We start from the raw sequence: 14,015 nt of genomic DNA, 5'->3' as shown, positions 1-14,015 counted from the left end.
CGTCCACACCATGTATTCCCAGCAACAGCACACCAAATCACCTAAATGAAGGAGTAAATCCACAATGGAACTAACATGGAAGGACACATACGATTTGTAGTTCAAATTTCACACTGCAATCCCTTCCAAAATTATACGGCGAGCGCAACATATCTACTGCTGCCATTTCGAAGCAATCCCTCTCATGATGTTCGAGCTTGAGTCAGCCATCTGTGCCTTCACTTCCCTCTCTTGCCCACCCTCGCAAAATACATCACAGATTTTCCGTCTTCATTCATTACTGTTGAGAGGGTGCTAATGTTAGCTTGTCAGATTTTTTTTTCCTAACCTATGGGTATGTAAAGAAGCCCACTAATAACAAATTGTAAAATGATTCAGTCCAAATCCTCTCTCACGGTCTAAATGTGGCACCGTGATCTCTCACAACAGCTGGTTGGCAACAAAAGTCGGAAGACGGACATGAATGAAACATTGACTCTTTTTCCTGTGATGTAAGCATCTGAGCTCTAGTGAAAAATACAAGGATTATGGGATGTCAGCGATCAAAAGGGCAGCGGCTTGATAAGACAAAAAGGAAATGACATTTAATTTCTAAAGCCTTAGCGACAACCCAAGGTCAGCACTTTTGTTGTACAAAGACTGGGAGAAAGATTAGTTGGAGATTGCGAAAAAATTTAATTGTTCCATTTTTATTTTCAAAAAGCAAGCCAAATATTCGTACCTATTCAATTATTCTATTGTATTAGGGAAATTATTAAAAATGGCCATTTCTGTCTGCACATCATCACGTTTACACTTAAAGATATAATAGTATGTAGCAATATGTCACACATACACATACAAAAAAAAAAACATTCTTTCTTCATTGATTTATTTGTGGTCTCCCTACTTCTTGCCCGAAGCAATGCAGCTCATGCAGGCTGTGTGGGCCAAGTATAAGATGGACAGATTTACGGTTCAATGAGTGAGATACTTTGGCCCATATGTGCATAGAAGCAGCATTAAGGGCAAATATGGGTGCATTGGATGGTTATATGAAGGCTTCATCTCTTAAAGCTTCACCTCAATATGAGCTCTTTACGCTTACCTGACTGATTCAGTCACATTAGGCCACACATGACAGGGCAGGAGAGCTTTTGACATGACTGGATGATTGGATTTCTGTGCATGTGATCATATGGCCTTCTTGTCAGCCATCTTTGAATGTACTGTATATGTGTGTCCAGCTCCAGATGACTATACAGTGGACCCCGGCATATATGGATTCACCTATTTATGGATTTTTTTGAATATATCCATCCATCCATCCATCCATTTTGTTATCGGCTTGTCCTCACAAGGGTTGCGGGCGTGCTGGAGCCTATCCCAGCCGTCTTCAGGCAGTAGTTGGGGGACACCCTGAACCGGTTTCCAGCCAATCACAGGACGCACATAGACGAACAATCATCCACGCTCACACTCACACCTAGGGACAATTTGGAGTGTTCCATTAATCTGCCATGCATGTTTTTGGAATGTGGAATGAAACCGGAGTACCCGGATAAAACCCACGGTGGCATGTGGAAAAGATGCAAACTCCACACATGAAGCTGGAATCGAACCCTGCACCTCTGCAGTGTGAGGCCGACGTGCGAACCAGTCGACCACCGGGCCGACCTTTTTCAAGCTATTTTGCTATTTGCACAGATAGCTAGCTCGCTAGCTATCTGTGCAAATGTTTTGATTGGATGAAGTGGCTTTAATTTGTTGATCGATCAATTACATCATGGGTCAGCTCATCAAAATGAAACATTACACTGCAGTGTTTCCCACGTCAACATTTACCTGTGGTGAACCACCACAAATGATTTTTGGCCGCGACTCAAAGATTTTGGTGCTACCTGTCTACACCAAACTCTCATACTAACTTTCACTGCTGCACGGAAAGCCGCACTGCTGCTTCTGTGCTTCTTGTGTGAGACTAATAATCAATACCACTACCAATTTCCTTTTTGGTACGAATGCCTCAAATTAATGAACGATCAACCATATCAATGTTTAAAGTTTGGCACTTCATCTTAATGGTATCAGCTCAAACAGGATCAACACACGATGTGCTCCTATTGTTGTCCTATGGTACTTTTGCATGAGCCAAGCTTCACACCGACACGGCCTTGCTTAGCCCTGAGTATTTACTTTTCCAGTAGGCATTTTCGGGGCAGAGCGTTTACAATGGAACCGCTTTTCAGAAGCATCTCGGAGATGCTTCTAAAACACAGACCATCTGGGGCCGAGTGGGGCTGTGTCATCATTTTCATCTGATCAGCTGACAGCTGATCGCAATGCAGCAAGGAACTTGGCTGCACATGCTCATTTCCGAGTGACGAGCGAGACAGAGCCGCCCGCTGTCAGTCATTAGCATACAGTATCTACAATAAAAACAATCTTTTACAACAACATTTAACATTTAATCACATTAACAAACACTGCTCCCCTGGCCAGACGGGCGTGGCCACCGCCTCTGGGTGGCGACTTTGGCTGGCCACCAGAGAGTTTTGGATTCTGTAGAGTGAGCACAACGAGACTTGACTCGGAGAGGAACCCAAATGATTGAGTGACATCTCCATTCAGGATCAACGAGCACTGGCAACGAGCTTTACGTTCCACTCGCAAAATCACTATCACACTACTTCAATAAATTGTAAATATGGTTGGATGTTTTTGTTGTAATTCCCCTTTTTGATCCTGAGCCTATGCTCGTGCAATGCTGCAGTTGGCCTTGACTGCGGACAAAAAAGTGCACTGGCCGGCTTCGACCTTCATGCACAGTGTCCACCATTTAGGCTCAAAAATGAACATGCTGAGCAGCAGGAAAAAGATGACGACAGGGAGAATTTCGAAAGACTCCAGTCACTACACAATGACTACGAAACCAAACATCCATAATTATGAATCAGATTCAAACACACTTTGCTACTTCTGTCTTTGTTATCCCTAGCATTGTGTATTCGGTAAGGGTTACACAACTTCAGGTCTTTAAAAGGTTTTTAACTAATGTACTCAAAGTGGGATCAACAATAAATAGTCGCTGCTAACATAGTTGCTATTTTTTAAGTAGAGTAAGAAAATTGGAAAATTGGCGGAGGGAATGCTTTGTATCATTTATATTACCAACGTACAAACTCAACACCAAATTTAGGCAGAGCAAAAAAGCATAGACATGAATTGGGTGAAGCATTCTGTAGCATTATGCTATTTATGGCCAGAGAAAGAATATCTATCCTGAGATGGTGTTTTTCCTTACTTACATGATGAAAATGTTATTCATTTAAATGTATTTATTTTCATTGTCCTTTTCCAGTGGCCTCCCAAAAAAAATCCCAATCAAAATATGAATGACAGGGAATACCGTACAGTAAATGGCAAAATAATTAAAATTAAATAGAACAGTGCTTCAAATAACATTCAGGAATACTGTACCTACAATTTAACCAGAGTTTTATGAATACAATTTCGTCTGTTTGTTCTAAAGGCCCCATGAAAAAGTTCAAAGACACACAAAAACATAGCGCTGTGTCGAATGAATCCTGGGGACCTCTGTGAGTTCTACTGTAAGTCAATGGAATACGAAAAGAAATGCAAGACTGATTCTTGAGAATACCACACCAACCAAACCCGACTGATTGTATGAAACAGGGAGTCCAGAAAGTGACTGCCGGTTCATTGTGATAGTTTGATAACTCAAACGTAGAACAAAGCTCATGCTTTTTTCATGGAGCGAACATAACACAAACACTTCAACTGTCGGGAAAAATGAGTAAATATACTGTGAGCGTTACCATATGTATCGCACTATAAGGCGCACCTAAAAGCATTCAATTTCCCCAAAAGCCAACAGTGCGCCCTATAATTCAATGCGCCTTATGCATGGTGTTACACAATCTCTTTATATTCCCCATTGAGTTGTTTCCCTGTTAGTGTTCTTACGCCATCTCGTGGTGATTATTAGCAGGAACCAATTGTAACATAAAAGGGTTCTGCGCGACACTAATTCACATGTGCATTCGCCAATGCACACTCAAACAGACAACTACTTTGTGAGCTCTGCGCGGCCATGATGAAACAAAGATAGTACCGAAAGCAGAGTCAACTACTGACTAAACGAAGGAAGAAGGAGACAAGCAAGACTTCGAAGGATATTTATCCCCTTGTGGATGTGAGCCCACAAGGTTTGTGTGCCTTTTTGTTGAAGAAATTGTTTTCATAACTTTTGTCTTTCATGTATTGTTTTGTAATACCATTTGTATTTATACCGTATGTTTCATGTTCATTGTTGTGACCAGCTCTGCGTCACTTTGCTCTATATAAACAAAGCTGTATTGTATTGTATTCCCTTTATCATAGCTCTATATAGTGGATGCATACCGCAGCCATTATTGTAGCTTCTATTCTCTGTGCCTTATAATGCAAGGCGCCCTATATATGAAAACAGTTTTGAAATAGGTGATTCATTGAAGATGCTCCTTATAATCCGAAGCGCCCTATAGTGCAGAAAATACGGTACTTTGAGGTTGTATTAAACGATGGATGTTTCAAATAAGCATTGCTGCATGCAACTTTTCAACAAATTCAGCCACTAAAGGGGTGTTCACACTGCAAGATTTGGTCCGGCGTAGCCCCGGAAAACAGCTTACACCGGACCAAATTTGATCCACCTCAGGAAGGTGGTTTAAAAATTTGCTCCGGAGCAAATGCTCGTTTGCGAAGCAGCACCGATGTAAATTTGCACGTGTGAACACAACTGGGTTAAATTTGCTCCAGAGCAAATGCTTGTGAAGAGTTTACGTACGGCGAAAATGTGTTGCTTTCGTGCTCTGTCGGACTTCCGTCATGTGTTTGTTTAGTAATGACACAAGACTTGGCTGGTAACATCTTTCCTTTTGTAGGAGACTGGACTGTCTCGGAGTTGTTAGTGTAGTTTGTTCCTTTGTTGTGTGTTCACAACCCCCCGTCCCCCCATATAATTTATTTAGTGATTTCCTCTCTTGATTTTCTGTTTGGCGCATTACGTGTTTGCTTTTCTGAGTGTCATTGAAGTCATCGTTGATTTACGTTTTCGGGGGCGGTCACTCTCGACCACAAGGCACGGAGACCGAGAAGGAGAAGGACGTGCCTGTCCAGTAGTCGCTTGAGTTGTGTATACCTTTTAAAAAAGAACCAACACGACAGCTCATTTGTTTTCTGTCGTTTTGCTCCGCTGCATAAACTGCCGTGTGAACGCAAGTGGGGCTGCACCGACGCTGTGACACGCTCAGCGGCTTTGTACGTGTGAACGCTCCACACAATTTGCTGCGGTGTAAAATATATCGCAACAAAATACATCGGTGCAGCGCCGGAGCAAATGTGTGCCGTGTGAACACCCCTTATAATAGTGGCTGAATTTGTGGCTGAAATACTCTCTTTGAGCATACCAACATGGGGTCCCAATAATATGATAGCCATGTATTCATAGCCTCGAAGAAAAAAAAAAAAAGCTAGTATGAGAAAAACTGATTTTTGTGGTCCATGTAGTCCATTGCAGAGCACATTGATGATGTAACCCAAAGAACATGTTGCCCCAGCTCTGCTCCCCATGGCTTGGGCACGCCGGGTTTGCTGCCAAAGGACGATCTGCTTCTACGCAGTCAGTGGTAGGCGGTCAGTGGGGGCCACTCCATCTTGGCACAAGAATCACGACGGTGAAGCCGCGCAATTCCCAGAATGCCAATGCCAAGTCACTCCTTGTCATACGTGTTTGTTGATGTTATGATGTTATGTTACCAGTAATTTGTTGAATGTGTGCCTTATTTAATAACTGTCGGGTTACATTTATGTTACACGGTGTTTTTAATGAAACCCAGACAATGGGTAGTGTCTGAAACCTGTCACTGTTCTGCCCCAATTACCGAAGTGGTTCTGTGAGGTTGGAATTTGCAGTACAAATCTTCATATGCGACGAAATAAATCCTCACTCTCCGTCCACTTTGACAGCGTGGACAAATTGATGAAGATCCTAGTGGAACCTCCATCCCACCCCCCTTTCTCTGATTCTTGACTGACTAAACTGCACATTCAGGAATACAAGACAATTTAACCATTTAATGCCTGACCCATCAAGGAATAGCCAGAATTTTTTTTTTGCCATATTATTTTGTTTTAGATATTTGTTGTATAACATTTATAAGCATTATGTAGATTACATCAAAAACTGAAAATTTGGGGAAAATCATATTTTAAACCTGTAGTATCAAATTTGATACAGATGATTGAATGTACTATAAAGAATGAGTTACATAATGAAACTGCATGTATCAAATATGATACAAATGGCATTTCAGGGTTAAATCAATTAAAGTGACAGACTCTTTTAACTCAGCACTCCCATTTGTTGCAAGCCGCTCTGCGACGACTCCACATAAAGTTTTAAAGGTCATTGTGAAGCAACTCCAAAAACGAGGGCAAGGTTAGGTTGAGTGACCACTATTTTCCAGATGAGCAGCAACACCCAAAAAGGATACAAGATGATCTTTTCTCAATTGCCTCTATAAGCACACCTGACAGATGTTACTTAGCATTATTGAAGTTTTTTTTTTTTTTTTTTTTTATCGCTGTCATGCAGCCTGTAACCTGATCACACGATAAGCTGTCCACTGTAGTAACCGCTGTCCCCGAAAGGGTTAAAGATGATCGTGTCACAGGACGGGAAGAAGGAAGAACTAAACGTATGCAAGCAGGGAGGCGAGGATGGAGTCGACTCAAACATAAATTTATTTTAAAGGAACAAATAATCAAAAAATGGTACGAGGGTGGATTATAGACTAAAGTAACCTGTGAGAGCTGGAGAAAATTCATGAAACGGACCGATACACACTTCTCATGGAAAGTCCTTATTTCCTACACACCTAGCAAAAGTACTAACAGCCACACCACTCTGCTTCAGAAGACATATAGAGTACATTTACCAAGATACTCTCATTTATTATTTATAAAAGTGATCAATGTTTCACGTGGTGAGGCATGGATCATAATACAGAGAGTCGTGTCAAATATTTAACTTCATGTACTGTATAACAAAGCGCAATAACTTACCTTTTGTAGGCTGGTTGGATTCAACTGAGTTTTGTCGATGATTTTTATTGCGACCTGGAAAAAGAGAGAGAGCGAGAGAGATTTTTAATTATCTGAACAGAACAGAATTATATTTAATCAAAAGTATCACAAGGTGAGTGATTTGAATAATTATGTCACATTAGATAAGCTAAAAGTATGGTTGACTGCCATATATTATGTATTTATACTTTAATATTTTTTTTTATTAGATTTAATTCAATTGTGCCAAATCACAACTGTTATCTCAGTTTATTGATATAGGCCATATTTAGGCTCATATTGCTCACATAAGTAATGACACAACAAATCTTTAAATGAGGCAAGTTCCAAAAAAAAAACACTCAGGAAGAAGCAGACATCTGTCTTCACCAACTGTATAAAACTAATAACAATAACAACAATAATAATACAATAACCACCATTACACAGTATTTATCTCAAATTTTTTTTCAAATCAAATCTTATAATGAGATTATTCATAATACTGTCAAATATTAATCTTTTCCGATTGTTTATTGTGGTTGGCTGATGAAAAGTTAAAAGCAGATCCAATTGACTTCTATTGAATGTGTATAAATTCCGTATATTTAAGATGGACAATTTATAGAGAGACAGGTGGCGCATGATGATGAGCATCATCACAATCCTAGGATGAAGTGGACACACGGGTATTACTGTACATACTCATACTCACAAAACATTAAGGGTTATTCTGCTTTCAGATGAAATAGAATGCACTTTAAACCCCTGGAGAACCCAAGAACCCTTTTCTTCTTTGGAAAATGATGAATTATACATAAAATGACTGCTATATGTTCACTGAACACCAAAATATATGTTTATTCAAATATTCAATGCTTTAATCCTAATTTAGGATTAGGGCCAAATTTGACCCTTTGGGATTTAAGGGTAGCATTTGAGTAGCAGAATTTATAGGGGCCAAATTTGACCCCGTGGGTTCTCCAGAGTTAACCCTGATGATGTTGACCCATCGCAAAACTTCTAAATTTTGCTCTTTGGCTCCTTGCTACAGAAGAGCAAAAAGTAGTAAAACATTGAAGAGCTAGAAATAAACATTCAAAAGTTGAAAGAAGGTCAAATAAAGTCCACCCGTAAAGGTTATAATGTATTTACGTTCATCCTGAAATATTTTTGTGAATAGTCTGTAAAATACAGAGTCTAGTGAACTGATTAAAAATGACAGTTGTCTTAAACTGCCATTGTTAAATGAGCAGAATACTTCTTATTAACTATTTGAGTTTCCTCATATTGGAAATGTTTCAGTCAGTCTGTCTCCCTTCGTTATTACTGTATATCAATAGTTGTTGTCTTACCTCTCTGCCTGTCAGGATGTGGCGCGCCAACTTGACCTTGGCAAAATTTCCCTTGCCGATGGTCTTGAGTAAACGATAGTTTCCGATGTGGGGTTGCTCGTCAGAGCAGGAGGCGATAGAGTTCCTGCATCGGGCGCCAAGCGAACGGCTGGACTGACTCGTAGCCTTGTCTGAACGGCTGACCCCCAGCAACACATGCTATTAAAAAATATTAGAAGAAAAAGGAGAAAAGAAAAAAAATTACTTACACAGAGAAGAAGGTTGGCCAATGAGCTCCGGACACACCCACTCCGGAAAAGTGAAAATGATCGCCAGGGCTTGATTTTCGTGACCAGCGCAAGTCTGGCACGAGACACACTCTAAATCTGCGCAGGGGCGGGCTTGACTTAGTATTCGTAATTTCACAGACGTACACCACTTGCAGCTCTGTGAATGCGACCACAGCCAACTTGATTCATCGCTAATACAAGCTTCTCCTCTCATTCAATAATCGGAGCGTGAGAGGGCGCACAGTCCTTGACGTAGCAGAAGGAAAAACTAATTTGCTGGAGTCCACAAAGAAGGCACTTGGACACTGCCTTCCAACCCACTCCTAAATATTTGTAACATTTCCAAACACCCTCCCTGGTGCCTCTACCCTTCTTGTTTCTGGCATCCTATAATGAATCAATCAAATGATGCAGATCCATCGGAAGCTCAGAGCCACCCTACAAGCAAATGGCCGCATGAGGCCCCCGTAGCAGTCAAGCCAATAGAGGCCCCAGTATTAGCCCAACAGCTTTTCAAGGACCCTGTGTGCTTGCTCAAGGACCACCTTCCGTCTCAACTGCTGAACATCGCTCTATTACCTGTCCATGCCACGCCTGGGCAATCTGGACGGCTATGTCAGTCACCTGTCCACATTGAGAATAGCTAGCCCAGAACTCCAAGGAATTCACTTGTCACCGAGATGGCATATCTAGCGGCGCAAGCCCTGCGATCCATAATTTGTCTTGGCTGGTCGGCCAAGACATGACGTCATCCACCTGCAACTCTGTTGGTCCGTTGTCGTGGCCATCCATCTCAAAGCCATGACTAACCCCATGTGCTTGGCATCCTGGGTATCCTCCTGCCCGGCCCTAATGACCACTTATCTGGCATGCCCAACCGGCCCCCAAGGGCCACTCTGTCCTCTTTTTCTGGTCGTCCTCCAGAATGACCTCGACGAGCCAAGTCCTCTGGCTCTTGTACCTTGTCCCAGGTCCACTTGCGCCTACTCTGATTTGAACTGTTTTGGTGCATATCAATGCGTTAGGGGGGTGACACTGTCATGATCTGTGTTTTTATTCAGCTTGTTGGTTTTACTCTGGAACAGATCGTGTCTTTGGGTTTATTTGGAATTTCATTTTCCTCTGTGTTCTTCGTTCTCACCAATGCTCCCCTTATGTCTACAAATTGGCTCACTTCAGCCCTTCCTGTCATGTCCAGGTGTGCCTCATTGTCTCCTCAGTCTGTTTGTATTCTTTCATTCTGAGTTTGTCATTGTCACATCTCATGTTGCCTGTTGTCAAGTCAGGAGTATTTGTTTTTTGGACTTTTAGTGATTTTGTATTTATCCTGCTGCTCCAGTACTTTTTGCTTTGACTTTTTGTTAGACCCGAGTTTACTCTGCACTTCTTCCTTACCTCCCCTGTGCTTGTGTCCATCTTTTCCCACCATAGCAATATGACAAATCCCGCAAATGTGACAGCAGGGAATACGTCCCCAAAAATAAACAACTGAAAGTGGTGGGGGTGAAAGCCCGGAAAAGCATCACAGAAGAAGAATTCAAAAGTTTGGCGATGTCACAAGCATGATGCAGTTATTCCAAGCAAAATGTACACGATAGTACTTAATATTAAGTCTTAATCTGTTTGCATTGTATTGTTTCCAATTTTTCTGCTTGCCTTAAAAGGAATGTTTCTTTATCAATAATGCCAACTGCTAATCTTCAAAGCTATTGCCCAGTACATATGTTAATAACTCATAAAAGTGCCACTGTTGTCCTCTTGTCCCATTTTCATCTTTTGAAGTACATACAGCAAAACTGTCTACCACAAAACCGAAACAAAACTTTCGAACTCAGAGGGTGCTTTATAGTCAGACATAGAAGATGTATTGATTAATTGAGAATTGAGAGCAATTTAACTTTAGATTTATTTGTAATGTTACAAAGATTTTTAAAAACTATTTTTAAAAAATTGCGTACATTTTCAAAAGTACTTAATGACATGAAAAATCATCAACAATCTTTTGCGCTCACTCAAGGCAATTCGTAGACTGGGAAACAAGAGCCAAAAGCAGAAGGCGGAGGAACCAGGATGTTGGAGTGATAAGTGGGTGAGGTACACAAAGACAAACAAATAAAAGGAGGTTATACTCAAAAAGGGAGCAGATGCCGACACAGTAGTCCCTGGCCAGTTCCGGGCCCTGAGGCATCACACTTCCATTCACCGAGCTTGCCACAAACGCGTACACACACATACACAAAAACAGGCAGATACAAACTCTCAAACAGTTCCTCCCTTCCGTAGTGCCATTCCTCCTCTCACGCCACATCTCTGGAGTCTATTTTGGATCTCTCTCCCAATAAACATAGTCAGTGACAAGACACAAGCAAAAGCACTGGGGGGCTTTTTTTTTTTTTTAACAGCAAGAGGGCCAAGCACGTGAATCCACACGTCAACCCAAGCCTCACCTTCACCAATCAATCAATCATCTCCCCTATAATAATAATAATAATAATACATTTTATTTATAAGCGCCTTTCAAGCCTAATGACTTTGTTGTGGAAAGCAGATCAAGATGATTCGAATGGGAACGGGTGAATGTGAATTCATTATCAATCATGCATCTTGCACGCACACACTCTCTGGCTTAACCACCCTTTTGTGCTAAAAGCTCTGCTAACAATCAAGTGGGTTGGGGGGGGGGGGGGTCATGCAATAAGTGTAGAGAAATAACATCACGCAACATCCATCGGTGATGTCATAGATAGATAGATAGATAGATGCCACACGGTGTCAGCCCTCTGTCTGCTTTGCACAGGAACTGGATGTATGGCGCTGTCTGACACCCACTGGCTGTGGGGTTGGGCGCTAAGCAGCCTGCGCAAGCGGTGACTGCACATGATTCCATGAAGTAATCCCCTGTCGCTTCATACGAACAAGCCAGGCAGGTGTACTCTACATTTGTTTTGGCCTGTGCAGCCGTCCCACCCACCCGATTTCCGGAGAACGAATGCATGCATGCACACAGAGGAAGCAGCAGCGGCAGCAGCAGCGAGGGTTATTGTGACATCACAATCTCCGTCCAGCCTTCTAATAAGATGTGACACCTGCTTTGAAGGCTTTCTGCGCATATTGGTTATTGCATGCAGAGGACCGCCTTCCTGCACTGATCGATACATGCATGTGCAGGCACTCAAGGTTAGCCCGTTTTAAGACTCTCTCTTTCTTACACAAATATAAATCCAATACTACCCCTCGAATCCCAAACGTTAAAAACACAGAAACTGATCAAGCTCCGCATCCAACCCGCACCATTAACGTAGCAGCGAATGCATACCAGCGAAGGCCAAAATGATGAAAATATTAGTTTTAAGGTCGCACATATATTCCCGAATGCCCCCAAAACAGCGCTTTAGGCTGCAGCTGCACTTACATGGTCTCCGGTACTCCTGTCGTTGCCAGACGGTAATGCAGATCGAGAGGACATGTTTTCTTTCTCCCCTTTCCCTGAGTGACAATCGCGACGCGTTTTGAGTGAGCGGTTCTTGTCGGCTCCACCGGCAGAATAACATCCGCAGATGCGACCCACCGTCCCGAATCAATCTGCCTCTTCTCCAACCGGCCGAGCCGCGGTCGAGAGCAGTCCTCTGCCTGTCATGGCAGCAATTGATATCCGGAGGGGGGTGTCCTCAAAGCAGCTGCATCTTCCATCCACCATGCACTTTGCAAAAAAAAAAAAAAATGGAGACGAGAGAAAACGGTCGATCAGTGATGCAGCAAATGCAAATCCGGAGCATGGAATAGGTGTTAAAATGCAAAGATGTTTGGCCGGAGACCAACGTCTCTGTGGCGACTATCCACCCCCTGCCTCATTAGCTGCACAAAACAAACACGGTTTAGTCTGGATACGTGCCATCTCCGTCGATCATAACGCGCGCATAAAATAGCACTTTTTTTTATTTTAGCCCATCGACGCTGATGCAAAACGCACGCTTAGCGACAGGCCGAAGTGGTCAGCAATCGGTATTCTCGGTCGGTGTGTTGCGCTGCACCACCAAGCCACGAAGAAGAAGAAGGGGCACGGGCAGGACTAACAAGACTTAAAAGCATCAAACGGCGCGCGTCGGTCTTGATCATCAGCACTGCGTCCATGCCCTTTTGAAGCAGGAGCAAAACTAGGAACTGAACATGAGGGGTGCTCAGACCCCTAAATCAGAACATTAATCGTACTGCAATATTTTAAAACAACAACAACAACAAAAAAACATCGTTTAAAAAAATATTGACGAAAGAAAATTCATAGCGGCAATGGCAAATAATTTTAACCACTTTCTGAGGTACTCATTACAGCATTAAAATCCACTCAATTTGTCAGATTGATTGATCTCTGATAGCGTCTAAAAATAATTACGACTGAAGAGACTATTATAATAGACCTGGTTTAGGTTGGACTAGTTATTGAAACTGGAGGCAAAAAAAAATTACAAGGTAGGAACTGTTATTTGATTTGATATTGCTGGCTATGTTTATTTGATTATGATTGTTAATGGTTCGCGTCTTTTAATTTGGAAGGCAAAGCTCGACACTTCCTGTCTGATCGGTCTGTCTGGTTTTCCTTTACACGGGCGAGCTGTGCCATTCATTTTCCGATCCGTTTACCCTCACACGGGTCGCGGGGGGTGCTGGAGCCTATCCCAGCTGTCTTCGGGCAGTAGGCGGGGGACACCCTGAACCGGTTGCCAGCCAATCGCAGGGCACACACAAACGAACAAACATCCGCGCTCACAACAGGGGGACAATTTCAGAGTGTTCAATCAGCCCACCATGCATGTTTTTGGAATGTGGGAGGAAACCGGAGTACCCGGAGAAAACCCACGTAAGCCCGGGGAGAACATGCAAACTCCACACAGGGAGGCCGGCACTGGAATTGAACCCGGTACCTCTGCACTGTGAGGTCTATGCGATAACCACTGGACCACCGGGCTGCGAGCTGTGCCACAGCACATAAACTGACAGGTTAAACTCAACATTTTAATTGATTTGTATGTTTGAATTAGGTTTACACCTATACACTTTATTTTGAGACAGCGGACAATTGAGTGCTTACATTGAAGTGTTCGATGATATCTAGTATCACCTATTGATAGGTTGCAATTTTGATAGGAATGTGTTTTATTTTAATCAGATATTGATTAAAAAATAAAACTAGCTTTTCTTGAGCAACAACTTTTTGCCTTTTTCAATCATTAATAAATGCAGCGTAGTCCTCACGGAATTTGGGGTTCTTGTTGAATTTCTTGATCAA

General features: G+C 42.3%; 1 protein-coding gene across 4 annotated transcripts in view; it reads right to left on the bottom strand.

Annotated features, from left to right (window-relative positions):
- Window positions 1-12,860, bottom strand: part of mark4a (MAP/microtubule affinity-regulating kinase 4a) — a 32,822-nt gene extending 19,962 nt beyond the window's left edge. For 3 of the 4 annotated variants that reach the window (XM_086130827.1, XM_086130824.1, XM_086130826.1), the window contains exons 1-3: window positions 12,144-12,860; window positions 8,463-8,660; window positions 7,108-7,161 (exon numbers count right to left, since the gene is read on the bottom strand). In XM_086130827.1, the coding sequence (XP_085986953.1) occupies window positions 7,108-7,161; window positions 8,463-8,660; window positions 12,144-12,197 (306 nt within the window). In that variant the 5' untranslated portion in view covers window positions 12,198-12,860. The remainder of the gene's footprint in view (window positions 1-7,107; window positions 7,162-8,462; window positions 8,661-12,143) is intronic. The other variant, XM_086130825.1, reaches the window with a different exon arrangement.
- Window positions 12,861-14,015: the final 1,155 nt, after the last annotated feature.

This window comes from Hippocampus guttulatus, chromosome 15 (genome assembly GCF_054856545.1).
Source record: "Hippocampus guttulatus isolate MCC_2025c chromosome 15, RoL_Hgut_1.0, whole genome shotgun sequence".
NCBI lineage: Eukaryota > Metazoa > Chordata > Actinopteri > Syngnathiformes > Syngnathidae > Hippocampus > Hippocampus guttulatus.
Note: the sequence above shows the minus strand (reverse complement) of the source record. Positions and strands in the feature narration are given on the sequence as shown.